We start from the raw sequence: 20,600 nt of genomic DNA, 5'->3' as shown, positions 1-20,600 counted from the left end.
GAGTGGAGAGACTCTGTTACAGATGAGTCATTAATTAACCTAACTGCTCTCTTCTGAATGGAATCTAGAAGCCTGAGAGAGGTTTTGGGAGCACCACCCCAGATGTGGGAACAATGTTCCATGGCAGGGCGGGTTTATGATTTATACAGAGTGAGCAGATGTTTGGAAGAAAAGAAACGCTGAGAGCGAAAGACAAAACCAAGTTTTTTAGATGGAGAGGAAGCAATATTTGTAATGTGCTTGTGCCAAGAGAGATTGGAAATCAGGGTAATCCCCAAAGAGATATATCATTTTGCCTAGAAATCGGAGTGTCACTAAAGATAAGCATAATAGCGGAAGAATCCTTTTTGCGAGATATAAGACAAGACTGAGTTTTAGAAGGGTTGAAATCAACAAAGTTGTCTTTGCCCCACTGGTGAATTATCTGAAGATCGGCATTTAAGGAATTGGTAGGAGATTTTCGAGAAGGTGAAGCTGATTGAGCAGGGCAAGGATTCTCAAAATGGAAAGTGAAATGCAACGTGCTATCATCAGTAAAACTGCGGAGAGGGTTTACAGTCAAGGGAAGAAGGTCATTAATATACAAGAGGAAAAGAGTGGGGGAAAGAACTGAACCTTGGGGGACACCAGCATTAGTGGAAAAGTTAGAAGACAGAGAGCTATCTACCATCACCCTCAGTGAGCGATCAGGGAGAAAACAGGATAACCAATTACAAAAAACAATTGGCAAACCATAAAATGGAAGCTTGTTTAGAAGACCTTTATGCCAAACACGATCGAAAGCCTTTGAGATGTCAAAAGCAACTACTTGTGTTTCACCAAACCTTTCCATTGAATTAGTCCATAAATGGGTAACATAAGCCAGAATATCACCAGTGGATCGACACCGACGGAATCCATACTGGCGATCGTTGATCAGACGGAAGGTTTAATTGATTTCTCAATTACTTTAGAAGGAGTAGAAGTAATTGCAATGGGGCGATAATTAGATGGGAGGGATTTGTCACCCTTTTTAGGAAATAGCTGGATATGAGCAAATTTCAAAGCAGAAGGAAAAACAACTTTGGAATAAGAAAGTGAAAAAGAGCTGCAAAAAATAGGACTAAGTTCAGGAGCACAGGTTTTGAGAACAAGTTGAGAAATACCATCGGGACCTGGAGCTTTCTTAGCATCAAGATTCGTCTAAATCCTTCTGACATCCTTTTTACGGAAGACCACAGGAGGCATTGAATCGAGCGTGTTGGGAATGGTGAGAGGTGTTTTACCAAGATCATTAATACATGAGTTGGAAGAAAAATGCAGTGCTAGCGGGTCAACTTTATCCTTGGCTGAAGTGACAACAGAACCATCTGGTTTGGACAGAGGTAGGTGCAGTGTAAGACACAAAGTCTTACAAGTTAAATTTAAATATAATTTAAGAAAGAACGCTAGATAGTGATATTGTAAACCACAAAAGAAAACACTTAAAGTCACTAATATTGTTTAAGATAATGGGTCTCGCGCTAATGGAATTAATTTAAGAGAAGGTTAAATTTAATGTACAAGCAAATATACCTTGAAGAAAAACATTAGAAACAGATATACGATCAGTGCCCACACCGGAAATAGCAAGCGAAGATAGCAAGACGGAACAGTGGGGGGTCAACTGATAGTATGGCAAGGGACGGTTTGGTCCAGAGATGACAATAGGGGTACCAGCGGGGGCGCTCTTGTTTACTGCAAACAGAGCAGGTGTGGTCATTTTATAATAAGGCGAGACGAATCAAGAAAATGGACGCAGATGATTTCCGGATGGGTACCGAGCTCCAGAAAATTCTGGTCATTTCCAGAATATTCGAGAATTCTCTAGAAACGGAAGTTATCTCTACACCGGAAGGGGACGATGATGGTCAGATAGAAATGATTGGTCGAGGAAAGGAGGGGCGTTACTAGGTTTTGGGAAATAAAAGGGGAAGAGCGCGTGCAAAAGGGTGTGAAAATGTGTGATAAGATGTTTTAGATATGTGATGAAGTTTTTCGGAGATGATTTTTCGAGATGTGATAAAGTTTTTTTGGAGATAATAAAGTTTTTCGGAAGATGATAAAGTTTTCTTCGAGAGTGATTTTTTGGAAAGATAGGCCCAGGAAACAGTCCCCGGAAGCGATCCACCAGTAGAACCAGTTATGGTGAGTTCACTAAATTCTGATAGTTTTAATGAAGTATAGATGAGTTACAGAAAGGGGAACTTTCTCGAGACGAATCACAGAAGTCCGAAAGCGTCCACCGAGAGATATATTTGAAAGGAGGACAGCGAGAAGAACACCGTACCGTCCTGCGGAAATAAAGCGATCGGAAGCGGCCCCTACTGAATGATCCGGCACAGCAAAGAAGGATACGAGACCAGTATGATCGGCAAAGAGAAAAGTATCCCTGGCAGAGTTTAGCATTCCAGATGAACGTTCCCAAACCAATGGAGGACCCGATGCAGAGTAGAAAGTCACTGGCCACACGTTGTATTAGCGGTAAGATCCAAATCCCCAGAAGTAAGTGGTTAAACAACGAAGTTACCTCTATGTAATTGCAAAGGACTGCAGGGAAGATAGATAAATATTAAGGGAGATTTAGGGAAGCATACAGTTAAGAGTTAAGTTAAGGTATAGATAAGTAAGGAAATATCATAGAAATAGTTAATGAAGGATGGTTTACAGTTATGATTTATTTACTGATTAATCAATGGAGTAAAAGTAATAATTTTGGACGGGTTAGCCTATAGAGCAGGTACAGATGTATGTTACTTACATAATGTCACTGATGTAGAGAAATTAGTCGCTAAATTCTGGAGTTTACTTGAGGGAATGAAGAAATAAATAATCCCATGTATATTTCATTTACATGTAACTTTAAAGTGCTGGGGAGAGAATAGAATAGAATAGTTTGTAAAGTGGACATTTAATTCCAGAAGAAGAATTGTATCAACCATGAAGAAGAATGTAGGATTGTGCTAGATAGGTATGAAAAAGAAAGATATAAATAGATAAATAATAAATGTCAATTGTAATTAAGAAAGAGTTAAATTAAACTGATTGTACGAGATGTTAGTGGGCCTATAGTAAGAAGAAGATGATGGATGGGGGAGCCTAATGACCAGGAACGTGATCCATGCTTTGTACCTATATATGAAGTGAATAATGTGTAATGATTTGTCTTATCTTTTATTTGTAAGTATGTATAATAAACTGATTGTATTTCACTTAATGAAAATGGAGTTTGGTCATTTCTGAACACACAGCAAAACCCAAAGGAGGAGTGCTCTAATATAGAAACTCCCTCAGAACCGGAATTCTTCTGTGAGATAACCAGTCAGATGCAAAGTGGGGAATATAAATAACAAATAATAACAAAATAAAAAGTAATATAAAAGTATATATAAGAAGAAACCCCACCCCCACAATTGGCGACCCAGCTAGGGATAAATAGAGATAGATTTTTTCAATCAGTCAACCCCCCCCCCCCCACAGCAGAGATGGGCAAAAGGTGCAGCCAGTAGCTTTGGGAAGAGACCAGAATGCCCGGCTACCATTAGGCAAGAAGCAAGTTTTCTGCTCTTAGCCTCTTGAAACTCTAGTTTGGACTGATTAATAACTGCTTTACAATTGTTGCGAGCTTTGGTGTAGGCAGAAAATGAAACTGAAGAATTAGAAACAAGCCAATTACAGTATGCAACATTCTTCTCTTGAACAGCCTTAGCACATTTTTTGAAAAACCAAATTTTAGATAAAGGACGAGATTTGATAGTTGAGTGTTGGATAAAGGATTCCATTCCTGCAAGAATAATTTCACTGATGATCTGAGCAAACGTTGACATCAGAAGTTTTGAAACAATAATCCGACCAAGGAAAAGAAGAAAAGAAATCTCGGAGGTCATCCCATTTTGCATTCTTGTAATGCCAAACAACACCAGGTTGGGAATAGCCATGAGATAAAGGCTCCATTGGAGAATAGACAATCACCAAATTGTGATCTGAAGTGCCTAAAGGACCTCTCACTTCGACCGTGTACTTAGAAAGGTTGTTTGTGAGAAAAAGATCAAGCGTGTTCGCTGTATGATTAGGATAGTCCGGTGTTCTTTTAGGTAAATGAACATTCTGTGCATGGTCATTAGTAATTGCAAAAGCCTCAGCATCTGGACCAGCTGGGTCGGTGTAACTAGAAAACGGAAGCCAGCTGGAATTGTGAACATTAAAATCACCAAGGAAAATTACCTCACTGTTAGGAAAGCTGGACTGGAGAAAGTTGCAAAGAGAGGAAGTCAAAGAGCTCCAAGCGATTAGTGGAGTTGGGAGAACGGTAGAGACAACAGATGAATTTGACACAATGAGGTGGAGAGATTTTAAGCCAGAGAAGATCGAAGAGAGGAGATTCCAAATTACCAAATCTCTTACAGGGAATATCAGAAAGGATATATGCACTAGTACCACTTTTGAGGCGAAAGGAGTGATACAGCGAATAATTTGGGCATCTGAAATGAGCAGCAGTTGAATCAACCGATAACTGAGATTCTGTCAGAAAAAGTACATGGGGTTTGGCAGACTGCAAGTGGAAATGACCATCGTTGAGATTAGAATTGAGACCACATATATTTGCGAAATGAATTAGGAAGTGTTTGGGAGGTTTAGATCTTTTCGCAGATAAGCTTGCTCTATTAGTTTGACAATTCATGGTGTATTCAATAGTAAGAAAAAGTTAGTGGGATTGCTGTATGAAGTAATGAAATTTTTGGATATGGCGTGCACATGGTAAGAATATACCCAGATCGTTGACATAAGGTGGCCTCACAATGCTCTCCGCATACACACTACTCGGACTCCCTGCAGTCACTATCTGGCAGAGTAGAGGTAGCAAGATTATGCACTAGCTGATCCGGAAGCCTCCTAGAGAGTTACCAATAGGTTCGGTCCGGTGTACTAGCTAGCGGCCGGCCTGCGAACACCATTTTAGTGCTGTACCGTCGAAATGTAAGGAATGTTGAATCTCGCCACGATGTTCATCATAACCTCAAAAGTCATCAATCATACTGCATGATGGAAGAGATAGGGAAGAGTTGACCGGAACTTAGCTCTAGAGACTAAACATGGGTTCCACCACTTCAAGCCTCCAATAAGCAAAGTGGTGGAATTACACCGGTTGATGAGAGTCATCTACCACCTAGTACTGCCTGGTAACATAGAGGGGCAGCATTCCTCCATGTAGTGTGGGCGCCACACCTCGATCCCTGCTTACGTTGGTTCACACCTAGGTGGTCATCCACCATGTACTTGTGGACGGAGGTTATACCCAGGAATGCTAACAGTCCCACAATCGTGAAGATGCAAGCAGAGGATTTGGCTGTCATAGACCGTCCGGACATCGTCGAAATTGGGTCCTCTTGACTTGAGTGTTACCCGAATATCAGTTCCATCAGCGTTTTAGACTCCCAGGTAGCAAGTACAGCTTTTCTGGAACATCTGAGAAAATGTCTGTGACAACCTCAAAAACACTGCCTTAGGTAAACTTAATAAGAGTCTCTACGGAGCAAGACTTAATAAGTCTTGCTGCTCCGTAATATTACATAGTTGTTGCTTCTGGTTCTTGTCTTAGTCTTCACTGACAATGTTCCTGTCTCATTTAATTTTCCCTCAATGCTTTATTTGTCTTGCTCCATTGGCTAGCATAGTTACTAAAATCGCCGTCTTCCCCACACCTGATGGAAAACACCTGAGTTCAAGTTCCGTCGATGACGTCGGAATTTTTATGGGTCTTTTTCAAAACGTGGCTAATTTAGTGGGTCTTAGGCGAGGAAAGTATGGTTTTTCGTCCAGCAAAATAAACGACCACAGAACACACACAATTTGTAGCAGTATTTACAGAGCGATATAGCTTTAGTCGCTAATGCTCTTAAAACCCTATTACAACTACAGCAACAACAGGATTGAATTCCGCGAAGTTGAATTGAATCGTGTTGTTGTTGCTGTTGTATGTCTTATAAATCATAGATGGACACCTTGTGTCTTATTAGCCAAATATTTACATTGCATGGACTATTTCATGTCTGATTGACATGAAATAATGCCATCTTTTTTTTTTCGTGTTAGCCACTTTTAATCCAGAATTTCTGTTCCCCGAAATCCATAACCTTATATTTATAAGCATTAATCATTAATTGATTTTGGGACCACGTACGCACCCGATTAAAGTCTCTTTCAAGCAGTCTTGCCTGTCTGGAGTTGCTAATCTCTGGACTGGCATTACTGTTTTTCCTATCCAAGTTCAAATCATCATAAAATTTTTATATCTTCCCTTGGATATCCTCGTCATCACCATTTATGCCAATTGGAAATAGTGGCTACCCAACGCTGATCCGTTTGAAATTCCCACTTGTTATACTGATTCACCCTAAAGCTTGACCATTTACGATAGTCAAAAGGCGTAGACTGAGACATACGCGCTAGCAATGGGAGATTCTGTAGTTTACTGATTGCCATTGATTTGTCGGTTGGTATGGTTTGCCATTGCCTAATTGGTGACACTGTGGAATTTGAAATGGGCTGACAATTATTTATAACTTGGACCTTTTACCTGTACTTCGAACCGTTTTCTATATGTATTTATTTTTATATCGCCTTAATGTATATATTTTTGCGCTATCTTTGAGGAGTCTATTTATATAATGTCCAAATTGTAGGGTGTGTTGTCCATTGCTAACCGAGCGCTGTTGCATTAGTTACCATAACAATGGCATTCTAAACTGCTCTTACCAAGGGGCTAGTTGTCGAGGGGTGTAAAAAAGAAGAAGAAAGAAACAGCCTAATTAGTTAAAAAAAAAAAAGAATATTTAAAGTGTGCAGTTAAATAACTTACTTGTAGATCCCAGTCGAAACCATAGACTGTTGTGTCCAAGTATTATCCAGCACATGCTGATGAACCGCATACCGTGTAGAAAAGCGTATTTTTCTGAGGATGGACTTCCTAGTTTTTCCAAGTTTTTAGAGATGGAGAAAGTTGATAAAATTACACCAAGGTTGCCTAAAAATTTAAAGAGACCAGTAAAATTTTTCAAATAAAATTGAAACATTGATGAACATGTACATGTATATTGATTACAAACCACAGATTAAAATTTGCAAAAAATCATACAAACGTTTAAGTATTATAATAATAATAAGAAGAAAATGGGATTTTTTTCGGGGAATTTTAATCGAATGAATAATCTTAAGTATTATTATAATGAGAAGAAAGTGGAATATTTTTTCCTGTTACACCTTTCAAAATACCCTGCCGGCGCCCATGGTCATGCCTAATGTACTTGTCAAAGAAATTGTGACAGTACAGCTAATAACAAATGCCTGTATAATTACAGTTTTAGTTATGCTAATGATATTAAACAAAGGTTTGGCAACCCAAATCCTCGACATTGTAAGTAATCCGGCCACGGCCATTCGGCAGGATAAAATTAATCTTTGTACAAAATTCACTGAGAAGTGGAAATACAGACGGCAATCCACTGAAACGGGACTCACTACCAGGGAGTTCATTGAAGATGCAACATTTGCTATAAATAAGAAAGTTATTGGATGGTTGTACCCTTCAGTGACAACGTCATATTTAATTACTGGACATGGTTCACTGGGGGATAAATTGTGTTAATTGTGGGTTTCTGAGGGTCAGTAGAAGATTGGAGGTATGTTCTGTTTTATTGGCTGGCTTTTGACTACTTCAGACAAGAACTATTTAACAGCACTCAGCCTATTAGGCCTGACAACCTCAATATGCCAAGAACTGACCTCAATATGCCAAGGACTGACAACCTCAACATTCAAGATGCCGAGAACTTTGCGGCATTCCAATCTTTTTCTGACAAGGTATTTAAAAGAAGACCTACCTTGTTTACTAATTCTAGAAGTGGACCGTAGACTGATGTATTCATGAACTTATATTTCTACCTTACTAGGTCAAACAGCTTTTAACTTAAAAACTAAATTTTGTTTTCTTAAGTTAGTAATAATTTTGAATGTATATAATGTTATTAACATAGAAGGATTTATTTGTTCTCTGGGATTTTGTTCAATTGTTTTTAAGGGGCTAACGACCTCTAGCCTGTGTCGCCCCAGTTCATGTCTAGCTTTAGGAGAGGATTATACAAGCTGTGTAGTCTTTTCTTGGATTATAAGTTAATATAGTATTTAAAATCATATTTTAACATGCATTCAACTTTATACAGGATTTAGTAAATTTTTTTATTTTTTTTCGCACTCGGGTTGGGCAGCCTCAGGGCTCCTTTCCTTTTGTATTGCACTGCTTCCACTGGACGACAAATTGGTGCAGCAGCACTAGATAATAGAACCAGGCACACAGAGACAGAGGCAGTCAGCATGATTGCTGTAAGCAGAACATTTCATGAGTACTTTTCCTCATTTTTGATACATGTGAAACACCTATCATCTTTCAGAGAATGACTGTTACATACTACCTGCCCATTTTATTAGGACCACAAGCTAATAGCGTTTTGAAACCCTGTTGGGCCGATTAATTACTCCGACACTATGTGGCATGGATTCAGCAATGTGCTGAAAAATAGTACGAGTAATTGGACCGTTCATATAATAAAACTGTCTTCAACATCTGGAGTAACGTGGGAAGAGGGAGGAATGAGCGTTTCCAATTTATCCGACAGATGTTCATTGGGATTGACATTCCAGGGATATACTTGAGACTTTCCTCATGTTTCTCAAGCCACCTTTTCACACATTTTGTGCACTGGATAGTTCCTTATCCGTAGGAATAAAAATGCAGCAATGTCCTGATACGCTATTGCGTTGACGGTGCCCTCCAGTGAGATAAGAGGATAAAGGGGTATACGACGTAAACATGCTCTGCATAATTAAACCTCCTCCAATAGCTTGTATTTTGATTTTACAAGAGGATGGTTCCGGTGCCTTGTGTGGTTTATTCCATATGAGCATTCTTTCATCTGTGCTGATACGTATCCACCGGAACGACATGACTTGCTTTTAGTCCTCCTTAATCCATCCTTTGCGCTCCTAGCAACAACAGAGCTATGTTTTCTGGTTGGCCTCCAAATTAGTGGGTTGTGTTAAGGTCTCTTCCTCTGGTAGGGTTCTTCGCATGGTATGGGCACTATATTTTTAATTTTGTAATAAAGACATGAGTTTATTTTAATAAGCCCACGTTCTCTGGAACTTATTCTTCTACCAAACTTTCAAACTACAGTATAAATGCAATTGCCTTCGTAATCGTATTGTACCTACAACTTCTGTTTGTTTCAGCCAAAGTGCAGCTTACAGATCAGAAACTCCTAACCTGTTGTCATAACTTATTCTATAATTGGTGAGTTGCAATTTTTTTTTTTTCGGTTGCATGTTCTTTTAATAATCTCAAGTCGTCTGTAAATGAATATACAAAATAATGCTACACATGCTGGTGGCATTACTAAGCTTTAGTAGGATAACCAAGCATATGATTAAAGAGGCCTGTGCGCTCTGGATTCATTATTAATATCGAATTACTGTGGACACAGAGCGAAATGGAGAGAGAATAAATTATAACAAGTTTAATAATAGGAAAAACACATACATATATTAGATTAGATACATACAAAAGCTTTCGGTTAATTTGCTAACCTTCCTCAGTCAAACTGACAGTTAAGAGTGGACATGAGGGCGTGTACTGCCAATCATGTATATGAACTGCGTGATTAATTGTTGGATGTTGAAGCCTATGGCTGTGATGCATTTGGACGTTGCCAACGTTTGTCATTAATCAAAATGGTTGCTTCGATGATAGGGTGGACACGACATCCACTGCTCCTGTTGACCGAGGTATTAGAGCATGTGATGTTCAACGACTCCAACCAGGCGCGTCGTTGGTAGTGGCGGGACCTATCTACAATCACGACATCGCGGTGTGGGTCAATGTCGTGGTGGCTTGCCCAAACGTGTTCGGCAATGGCCTAGTGTTCTACATCTGTTAAGCGGATTGCTCTTTCGTGTTCCGAAAGACGTTTTCCGAGCCGTCTCCCAGTTTCCCCAATGTATCAGCTAGTGCAGTCACAGCAAGAGATGCGGTAGACTAGACCAGTGTTTGTAGTAAGGTGGGAACCGGTGTTTTCACTTTAGAGATGAGGGATCATAACTTTCTGCCTGGGAGTTGTACACATTTTATCCCATTTGATTTTAGGACTCTTGAAACTTGTTGTGATAGGTTTGGGTAGTATGGGATAAAGGCGCTCGCGGTTGAGTTATTACCTTGGATGTTTCTGTTGGTCGCTAAGTGGTCATGTTTCTGTAGGTCACACTTGTCAAGGGCATTGGTGGGATAGCCACATCTCGTAAAATCCGAGTTGACTTTAGCAATTTCGGCGTGCCTCTCATCTACAGAACTAGAGTGGGTCCAGGCACGAGTTAGCAAGGTTTGTGCAGTGACCAGAAGATGGCTATGCGCGTGTGCTGACGGAAAGTTGGTAAATTGGCCAGCACACATTGCTTTAAGATAGACAGTTGTCTTCAAGCGCATGGCCTCGCGTCGGACTAGGGTGTCTAATTATGGTATGGTGTTGTCCGATTATGGTGGTGTCGCTACGTGGATGATGTATTTGTGGTTATCCTCAGAAATTTGGTGACCGACTCTTAGACCACCTCAATTCACTGTCGCCTTTCATAAAATTCACCATCGAGCTAGAATATGACAACACCATACCATACTTAGACACTCTTGTCTGACGCGAGCTTGCGCTTGAAGACAACTGTCTATCGTAACTCAATGTGTGCTGGACAATTTACCAACTTCCGGGCAGCACACGCGCGTAGTCATCTTCTGGTCACTGCACGAACCTTGCTAACTCGTCCCTGTACCCACTTTAGTTCTGTAGATGAGAGGCACGCTGAAATTGCTAAAGTCAAGGCGGATCTTGCGAGGTGTGGTTATCCCACCAATACCCTCGACAGGCATGACCTACAGACACATGACCACTTAGCGACCAACAGAAACATCCAAGGTAATGACTCAACCGCGAGCGCCTTTATCCCATACTACCCAAACCTATCACAACAGGTTTCTAGAGTCCTAAAATCACATGGGATAAAATACGCACAACTCCCAGGCAGAAAGTTATGATCCCTCATCTCTAAAGTGAAAACACGGGTTCCCACCTTACTACAAACACTGGTCTAGTCTACTCTTGCTGTCACTGCACTAGCTGATACATTGGGGAAACTGGAAGACGGCTCGGAAAACGTCTTTCGGAACACGAAAGAGCAATCCGCTTAGCGGATGCGGAACACTCGGCCATTGCCGAACACGTTTGGGCAACCCACCACGACATTGACCCACACCGCGATGTCGTGATTGTAGATAGGTCCCGCCACTACCAACGACGCGCCTGGTTGGAGTCGTTGAACATCACATGCTCTAATACCTCAGTCAACAGGAGGAGTGGATATCGTGTCCACCCAATCATCGAAGCAACCATTTTGATTAATGACAAACGTTGGCAACGTCCACGTGCATCACAGCCACAGGCTTCAACATCTAACAATTAATCACGCAGTCTATGTACATGATTGGCAGTACACGCCCTCATGTTCCACCCTTAACTGTCAGTTTGATTGAGGAAGGTTAACAAATTAACCGAAAGCTTTTGTATGTATCTAATCCAATATATGTATGTGTTTTTCCTATTATTAAACTTGTCATAATTTATTGTCTCCGTTTCGCTCTGTGTCCGCAGTAATTCGATAATAATAACCAAGCATCATGTAACTGAGATTATCCAAAGGGTATCGATGGTCTCCTTTCCATTCTCTAATGATTCATTTATATTTCTCTGCGTTTTATAATTAAATTATGGGTGTGTGTATTATTCGAAGTATAAAAAATGTACAAGGAACAAAACTCACCTTGACCATCTGAACCATTTTTTTTATGACGTAGGTCAACCACAGTTCCTATTATAGCCAAAACAACAAGAATGCCCGCTATTGATCTATGAAATAGAATAGCCAATTACAATTTATCTTTAATTCAGATAAAATAATACATTAAAAGTATATAATTGCATTGGTAGAAAATTTAGTATTAACAGTAATAAATAGCAAAATTTGTCTCTCATATACAAAAGACCAAAACTAAAAAAAGGAAAATCGCGCCTTTACATAAATTGCATTTGAGGCGTAGGAGAGTTTTTGAAATTGAGAAATGCCAAACCTATTCAAGAAATTTAAATCACAGTTGGTGTTAAAAATATTGCCCTCAAACTACGTGCACTCGGAAACACATATTATTAGAGATGTGATTTAGCCTCACAAGGAAAGCTTTCAGTAAAGTTGTTTCGTCGGTGATAAGGATCCTGTTGTTGTTCTTGTTGTAGTGGGGTTTTAGGAGCTTCGACAACTATGCCCATATTGCCCCATATACATCTGAAAATTGCGTGTGCTCTGTGGTCGATTTTCTGTTTGCTGGACGAATGACCCAAGTTTCCCGGAGAAAAAAACCATGCTGCCCTCGCCTGAGCTCAAAATCCAAATTATGATGTTAGGGTGACCCAGAAATGATTACATCCACCCATATATTATTTTTTCTGCAAATTGTATGTGTTCTCTGGTCGATTTTCTGTTTTGCTGGACCAAAAAGCCCCAGCTTTTGGAGGAAAAACCTTGTTATCTACGCCTAAGACCGACTAACTCAGACATGGAGCGGAAAAAGCCCATTAAAGTTCCTTGCGTCATTGACGGGAATTCGAACTCAGGTCTTTTCACCCGGTGTGGGGAGGAAGGCGATTCTACCAACTGTGCAACCCACGAGGGATAAGGGTGCATTTTTTGAGAAGTACTGCACGTTCCACAAGAAAAAGCTGGCAAACTCAGATCAAGCGATAACAGGGATACAAAATTTTTTGAGATAACACGATCTCCAAACACTGAAGCAAACTCAGTTGTGGAAATTGATCTTCCTGAAATACCAGGTCGATAATGTACAAAAATACTATATGCCTTGATGACTCCCGGATTTTTTGTAGTAGGGTTTTATGAGCATCAACGACTAAGCACATATTGTTTCGTGTATACTGTTTGTAAATTCCTTGCGTTCTGAGGTTGATTTTCTGTTTGCTGGATAAAAAATCCAAGTTCCAGGAGTGAAAAGCATGCTACCCTCGCCTGAGCGACTAACTCAACCACGTTATGAAAAAGGCCCAAAAAAATTCCTCACATCATCGCCGAGACTCGAACTCATGTCTTTACCACTCAGTGTGGAGAGGACGACGATCCTACAAACTGGGCTACCCACTAGGGCAAGACTCCCGACTGTTATGGGTTTAATTTGTACAGAAAGTCGGAGATTATTTTGAGGGAATGGAATATAATCACCAAAATATTGTAAATAGTCTTCCCCCACTTTTTTATAACGGCCATTGCAGCGATCTAGATAGATACTGATCTTTGGCAAGATCCACCGATACTCTTCGAAAGCACATGGGTCGCAATGATGTCCGGGAGCCTTGCAATTGTGGATTACTGACGTCTTTCCGTATAAGCAGGCGTGAAGATAATTAAAATTCCACATCTACAATTAGCAGAGACAGTTCCTGTTTCATTAAGTAGCTTAGCTAGTTCCAAAAGGTTGAAAAGAATTTCAACAAGAAAATATTACAGAAAATGTCACTGCCAGCTTGTGGCAAATTAAATTTAATAGATGGGCACACTGCGCCATCTGACATGTAACTTTTAAACTGCAAATTACTTTTTGTTGCAGATTGCCCAAGTACAGAAAATGTACCAGCACATTACGCCATCTCTTGCATAATTTTCAAACTACAATTTTTCCTTATGCAAATTTTTCAGTCTCTGATATCAAGTGTTACATTTTCAAAAAATGGGGTTTTCTAAATTTCGGATGACCTGGAATTTTTATTTATATATGCATACTTTTTATTTGTGCAAATAATGGCAATTTTAAATAACTGTGAATATTAACAATGATAGCATAAAGTTATTTTCAATAGACACAGTCAAGAGATTTTTTGAGAAGAATATTTTTTTTGGGGAATTCAAATCATATTGAAGAGGTCAGCAACCATTTTTACAAAGATACAATTTATACTGTTTAAAGTTTTAATATTTCTCACGGTAGTTATCAATAATTTAAATCATAAGAGATGTCAGTAGTTTCCTAGTTTTACAACAACCTACATCTTTCACTACATCTGCTTTTTCATGTTTTCTATGAAATACTATTCACCCGCCACCGAACAGTTTCGTACGACGAGTCTTCCGTCAACAAGTTATGTCATCCTCAAGAAGATTATTCTAAGATCACATACAATTCTCAAGAAGATTATTCGAAGATCACATACAATTAAATTACCATCACACCAACCGTATGGCCCTCTTGGGTAGCACAGTTGGTAGGACCGCCGTCCTCACCACACTGGTTGGAAAAGACCTGAGTTCCAGTCGATAATGGGAGGAATTATAAAATGTAAAAGTTGTAAAAGTAAAAAAAAAGACGGGGAAATCTGTCAAAAGGTATGCTCGTGCTCCACGATAATGCTCCTGCATATTCCCCGCATGCTGCAGTGAGGCGTGCCCACGAATTTGAGTTTGAAATACTGCCTCATCCTGCTTATTCTCCCGATCTTGCGCCCTCTGATTTCCTCCTCTTTTCTGCCCTGAAGTCCTTTCTTTGTGGAAAACACTTTGCTGCTGATGCGACGTTATTTTTGGTTTTCAGTTCCTTGTCATTCATTTTACATTTTTCTTTACCGATTCTTGTGAACTAGAACGAATGTATGGCTCAAGATGAACACTTTCCATAATGCAGTAATGACAAGTAGCATGTAGTAATAACTCAAGTTAATAGAGCTAAAGAAACACCTGAGCTCACCATAGTCCATTCCCCCTTTCCTGTAATTAAACTCCGAAGGAACCCTTTGCCCCGAAATTTCCTTGAATACTACCCTTTTAATGACATTATGTTAACTCCCCCCCACTAGGGTTCTGAACTGCCAAATTTTTGATACTATTTGGATGAGAACTTGATGAGAACTAGATCAGAGATATTTGATCCCATTGCGTTTTGTCTAACTTGTTGAAATAACTAGTAGTCATCTATTGATTGAAGAAACTACTCCCGTTGTATGACTTTTGTCGTATCCTTCGGAATCGTTTCCCTTGTAACCCACCTCCACTGTCATCTTTCCTTTACCACTATTCATCTCACATCATACAGACAAAGTATACTGTCTGAACTTCATCTGGCTCTGAGAACTGTGCTGTTGCTATCAAGAAGCTTATGATAAACAGTACCCGCTTTCACCCGTCCATCCCTCTGAACAAACTACACTACATTGCCAAAAGTTAACTGATACCTTCAGAGACTCTTTTTAGGGATATGATATTACTAACTTGTAGGTACACATTTCGCCTTAATTTCACATTTTATCCTCGTAGACGAACTTCGAATTGTTTTTGGTAACTGGAAGTTGGTGTCTTGGTCCATTCCTTCTTCAAAGCAACGATGGGCCAGCATTGGTCCGTCCGATGATAAAATTGCGCAACCACAAGTAAGGAGATTGTGGGTTCTGGCCTGCGGGTTCTATGCCGCTATTAAAAATGCACGGCCCATTGTAAACTACAAAGCCTGGGTAATTTTAATAATTCAGTATGGTTGCAATCGCACCGATATGGAAATTTCTGGTTTCGGCCTTATGAAGAATAAACGGAAAATTATTTATTTATTTACTGATTATGGGCATATTGGCGCAGCCCGAAGCCAAATTTCATCTCGAAAGATATTCAATGCGGTTAAGTTTGGACCCAGGCCAGGCTAGTGAAGCTTTTGCATGTTCGTGCAAACGAAGTCTCTAATGGCTGTGCAGTCGACATGGTGTATTGAAATACTAAAACGTAACTGATCCCCCATAATGCTGCCGCTGCCAGCATTAGGGAATGTTCAGAACACCAATATTTCGTATAACAGTCATTGTTCCAGTAAGGATGACCATGCGTAAACCAGGAAGTAAAACCAGATGGGACAGCCCATTCGCCAAACTTTACAGTTCGGATGACAGTGGACATTGGAGGCGTGCGACTGTCTCTAATGTTAAAAAGGCTTGCTTCTTTGCATCATTTTGCTTGTGCGCTTGTTAATATTCAAAGCAACTGAGGCTGTGATGCGTCAATATTAGCAACTGAGCAGTCATGATCTGAACGGCGAGTTTTTTTGAGGTTTCCTTTTTGCTGGATGAAAAGTTTCTCAGAGAAGAAAAAAAAATTCAACCTCGCCTGAGAACGACTAACTCTGCCTCACTGTGAACAAAATCATTTTGCTAATACTAATACACACTTATTTAAAAAAAAACCCTTCTCCGGGCATCCATCAGACCCGCACAACCAACAAATTCGATAACCCTGTGCTGTGATTCTCCATCCCATAACGCAGCTTTCCAATGCCCCAGGAACCAATTCTGAGAGGTCGTTGTGCACCAGATAAGTCGACGTTGACACCTAAACCCAACCAGGTCCCCCCTCCAGATTAAGTATCGGGACCAACGAATAAAGCTTGACCCTACCTACAAATATCTTGGAGTCCTGCTGCATGAGAAGCTATCCTTCAGAGAACACGTCAGCTACATCAAGGAGAAGATCAAAAAATATGCTGGCAAGCTCATAAAGATCACCGAGAACTGGGATCTGAAGGGGCAAACCTTAAAACTCTACTATGAATGTATTTTTCTCCCAATATCCACCTATGGGGCAGATGCCTGGGGCCATAAAGCCAACTACACCATAGTAAAACGACAGCTAGACAAAGCACATCGCACCATCCTCCTGATGACCTGTAGGGCCTGAAGAACAGTATTTATTCCTCCGCTGCAGGTCCTATCCGGCAAGTTACCTCTTCATCTCGAGGTGGCATACCATTATCTAATGTACCATAAGAGATGGAACCTCCCATGCAGCAGCAACAACACAGTATTGGACCTGAACAGCACCATCCAAGAAGAGAAGAAAAGAATTAGACGTGAACTGATCTCCATCTAGCAGAATTCCTGGGCCGCAAACCCACTTGGAAGAACAGCCTATAATTACATGTGTAGGAGCACCCCAAACAGTTCAACAAATGGTTCATACTAAGCTTACACACGACTTTTCTGCTACCTGGACGTGGAAGCCTTCACACGTTGGGTCTAGTACAAAACCCTGCCTGCCTGCACCTGTGGAATGCCAGAGACGGCCGCCCATCACATTCTCTTCACTTGTCCGATTTACCAAGACCTGTGAATGCCTCTTCAAAATCTCACGGAAGCATATGCACCGGAACAGGCACCTCTACTTATACAAACAAAGGAAAACTTTGCAGCATTCGATGAATTCTCAGAACGTGTATACAAACGGCGACGTCGTCTGATGGCTCAGCCGAACTAGGATCCTGGCCGGACATGACCAGCCCTGCGGGTTCCACCATATCCTAGCAGAATTCCCGACAAGAGGAACCTGCTGACAATGACTACCAAACTCGGTAGACACTCCAGACCATGACAGCTAACCCCATATTGGCATGAGATTACATAATCTGACTCAGTCACGCTGAGTGGAAAACAGGCTCGTCCTCGTAGGCTCCCTACCAGAGAACCACTCGCTAATCCTTAGAGGGTAGGATATCAATCCCTCTGGGACTCACCACTAGGTGGACTTGCTGACCCCTTTCGGCGGTGGGATTGAGTCACTGTCCATCACTACATCTATATTCTTTTACCACTCTCATCACTTAGTTTTCTAGGAAATGCCTTCACCCATTCCCAAATTACTATCCTCTTATCCCCCCCTACCCAAACATCCCAAAACTTCTTCCACTATCAACAACTCCTTTCGCTTACTACTTGAGGCTATCCTCCAGCTACCCTGGGATAGTTGAACCTGGCGTGCCTACACGCGTTTAGGGATAGTGGTCAGGGGGCGCTAGACCTGGTGTCTGGTGCACCCTGACTGCTATACGTCTGTTAGTTCTAGTCAACAGCAGAACATGTTCTGTTGTTGGCCGAAAGTAACGGCTTGGGCTATGCCCAGTACTGAGGACTCAGCGGGGAATGGGAGAAACCCCGGAGCTGCAACAATGATAATAAACATCTAAATCTGTTCATTGCTTGCTCGGATGTTTGGGTTTGTATGCTGAAACTCCTGTGGTTTCTTGCACTGTATTTGTATGGTCTTCCTGAACGTTTCCTGATTGTAGCTGTACTCTGAGGTTTTCATTTGGTGATTAAGTCAGTCATCATTGCTTAATAAATAAAGAATCGCTATTGTAAGGTGTTGTACCTTTGCTGTAGTGAAACAAATAATTGGATTACTAATATGGCATCCTGTGTTGACTTTCCGTTGGTAGAACTCGCTGTGCTCAACACCTCGATGATCTGCTTATTTTTAGATGAAGGCGGGAGTTTTTATACCTATTCCTGACAGGCAGGTGGCTAGCATGACTCATTTCCCCCCCAAATCTTTTGGATATTTAGATAACTTTGGCATTATAGCGTATACCGCAAACTCTTATCAAAGAGTGAGCTTTACTTACAGGATGATGATGTGTACAGGTTCTACCTTGACTGGTTCATCCACAAGACACTGAGGAACCGATGCACTTAAGGATCCGTTGACAAGCTTCATGGCTGTTGAGAAATTAAAATTATCCTTAAATCTAATGGAAAAATCGAAAAATAAAATGAAGAAAGAAGTCTCATATAAGTTAATCTATAAATTCAATATACGAGCATCTTTTGTAAATTTTGTCTCTTTTATGGTCAGTTGGTTCGTTTTGAAAAATTAAAAACTTTTTCTATACCTTTCCTATTTCAAATTCAAATTTAAATATGGGAGTACAATGTATACAGAAATGACAGACGGGATAGGAGGCGGAGCGAGAGGTTAGTTAAGAAGCACATAAAATCTAAGGTAGTGTATCCATTCGAAATGGGTAGTCAGTGCCATATTGAGTTAGTTTGGCGTGACATAAGGTGTAACGTTCATGTTTGTGTAACATTTATCCCATTATATAAGGCAATGGTCAGGCCACATCGTAATTACTGCATACAGTTCTGGGGGCCTTATTTTAAGAAGGATATGGCGCTGCTAGAACAAGTACAGAGAAAGGCAACGAGATTGGTGACGGAACAAATGGTGCTCTTACCAAGAAAGGCTGCAGTTATGCAAATTGCAGCACCTGAAGAATAGGCACTAGCAAGGTGATCTGATTGAGGTGTTTAAGGCTTTGAATGGATTGAGCAAGCTCAATGCTGATGGGATTCTTCCTCTTGCTGAGATTACTCACCTGAGGAGCCATAAATTCAAATTTAGGAAGGACGGTTGCAGATGCCTTTAGCCAACAATTGATTGATTGCTGGAACAAACTTACATCTGTTGTTGTGGAAGTTGATAGTGTAAATAAATTCAAGGAAGACCTAGACAAACTATTGGTGGAAATGAATAGGTGAAATGAGGGGTGTTTTTTTTTTTTTTTTTTTTTTGGCTGATTCTATATAATCTTGCTTTCTTGCATCATTTGCCACCACCTGCTAATTCTAATTCTACCTACTGGGAAACCAAAAATGAGAGTAGGAATCTGTTATAGGCCTAAAGACTCTGATGAGTACAACAAACAACTGTACAGCGAATTAGAGTGGGCCAGTAAATCACAATATTCGTATCTTACGGGGAATTTAACTTTCTAGATATTGAATGGAACTTTCAGGTTGATCACCCGCACACAACAAGAATTTTGTCCATTTATTGGATGACTGTTTTCTACAGCAGCATATTAGAGAGGCAACAAGAGAGAGTAATACTCTTGGTCTGATTATCAGCAGTGATTATTCATGCATTAAGAATCTGCAGATAAAAGAACTAGTTGGCAGTGATTAGTGTATTGATTTGGGATTTATTTAATTAATTTATTAGTTTTGCTTTCGTAAAGATGACTACAGTGGCGTACAGAGTAAAGAAGATGACAGACAGTTTTTTTAAAATTCTATACAGTGAGACCAACTGACGACGTTACCATCTGAAAATTCTAAATTGGTGGCCTTTCAAGGAATTAATCATAGACGCTACTAGGTTTTTCATATCAAATAAGAAATACTCTTCAAGGTATAGGCCTAAATGGATGTCGGATCAACTGATGAAACTCGCGGCAGAAACGACCAATGCATGGAATGCATATAAATTATCGAGCGACACAGAAGCCTATGGTAGCTATGAACTACTGGTAGTATGTAATAAAGCCACAAAAGTGGTCAGGCAGACGTTGGCAGATTACGAGAAATCTTTGCCAAATAATCCAAAGAAAAACAGCAAAGAGTGCTTTACTTATGTAGACACTAGAAGGAAGGGTATGAATCAAATTGGTCGACTCGACATTGATGGTTTGATTGGTAATGATCCTGCTCAAGTTGCTGACAAACTGAATGAGCATTTTGCATCTACACACACACACATGAGGAATTCTTTAGGGAAATGGATGCCGGAAGTTCATCAAACTGTAACAGGGAGCTAAATGATTTTGTAATAACTGAGAGGAA

The 20,600-nt window shown here is 40.4% G+C and overlaps 1 protein-coding gene across 1 annotated transcript in view; it reads right to left on the bottom strand.

The window, feature by feature from the left end:
- The window catches only part of LOC150084033 (O-acyltransferase like protein-like), a 66,355-nt gene that overhangs the window by 23,036 nt on the left and 22,719 nt on the right, over positions 1-20,600 (bottom strand). The window contains exons 4-6 of the mRNA XM_090374998.1: positions 18,602-18,695; positions 11,932-12,017; positions 6,878-7,042 (exon numbers count right to left, since the gene is read on the bottom strand). Coding sequence (XP_090231124.1) covers positions 6,878-7,042; positions 11,932-12,017; positions 18,602-18,695 — 345 coding nt within the window. The remainder of the gene's footprint in view (positions 1-6,877; positions 7,043-11,931; positions 12,018-18,601; positions 18,696-20,600) is intronic.

This window comes from Mastigoproctus giganteus, chromosome 6 (assembly GCF_048544385.1).
Source record: "Mastigoproctus giganteus isolate SK-2022 chromosome 6, ASM4854438v1, whole genome shotgun sequence".
Classification (NCBI taxonomy): Eukaryota; Metazoa; Arthropoda; class Arachnida; order Uropygi; family Thelyphonidae; genus Mastigoproctus; species Mastigoproctus giganteus.
The sequence above is the reverse complement of the archived record's forward strand: the minus strand, read 5'-3'. Positions and strand labels throughout refer to the sequence as shown.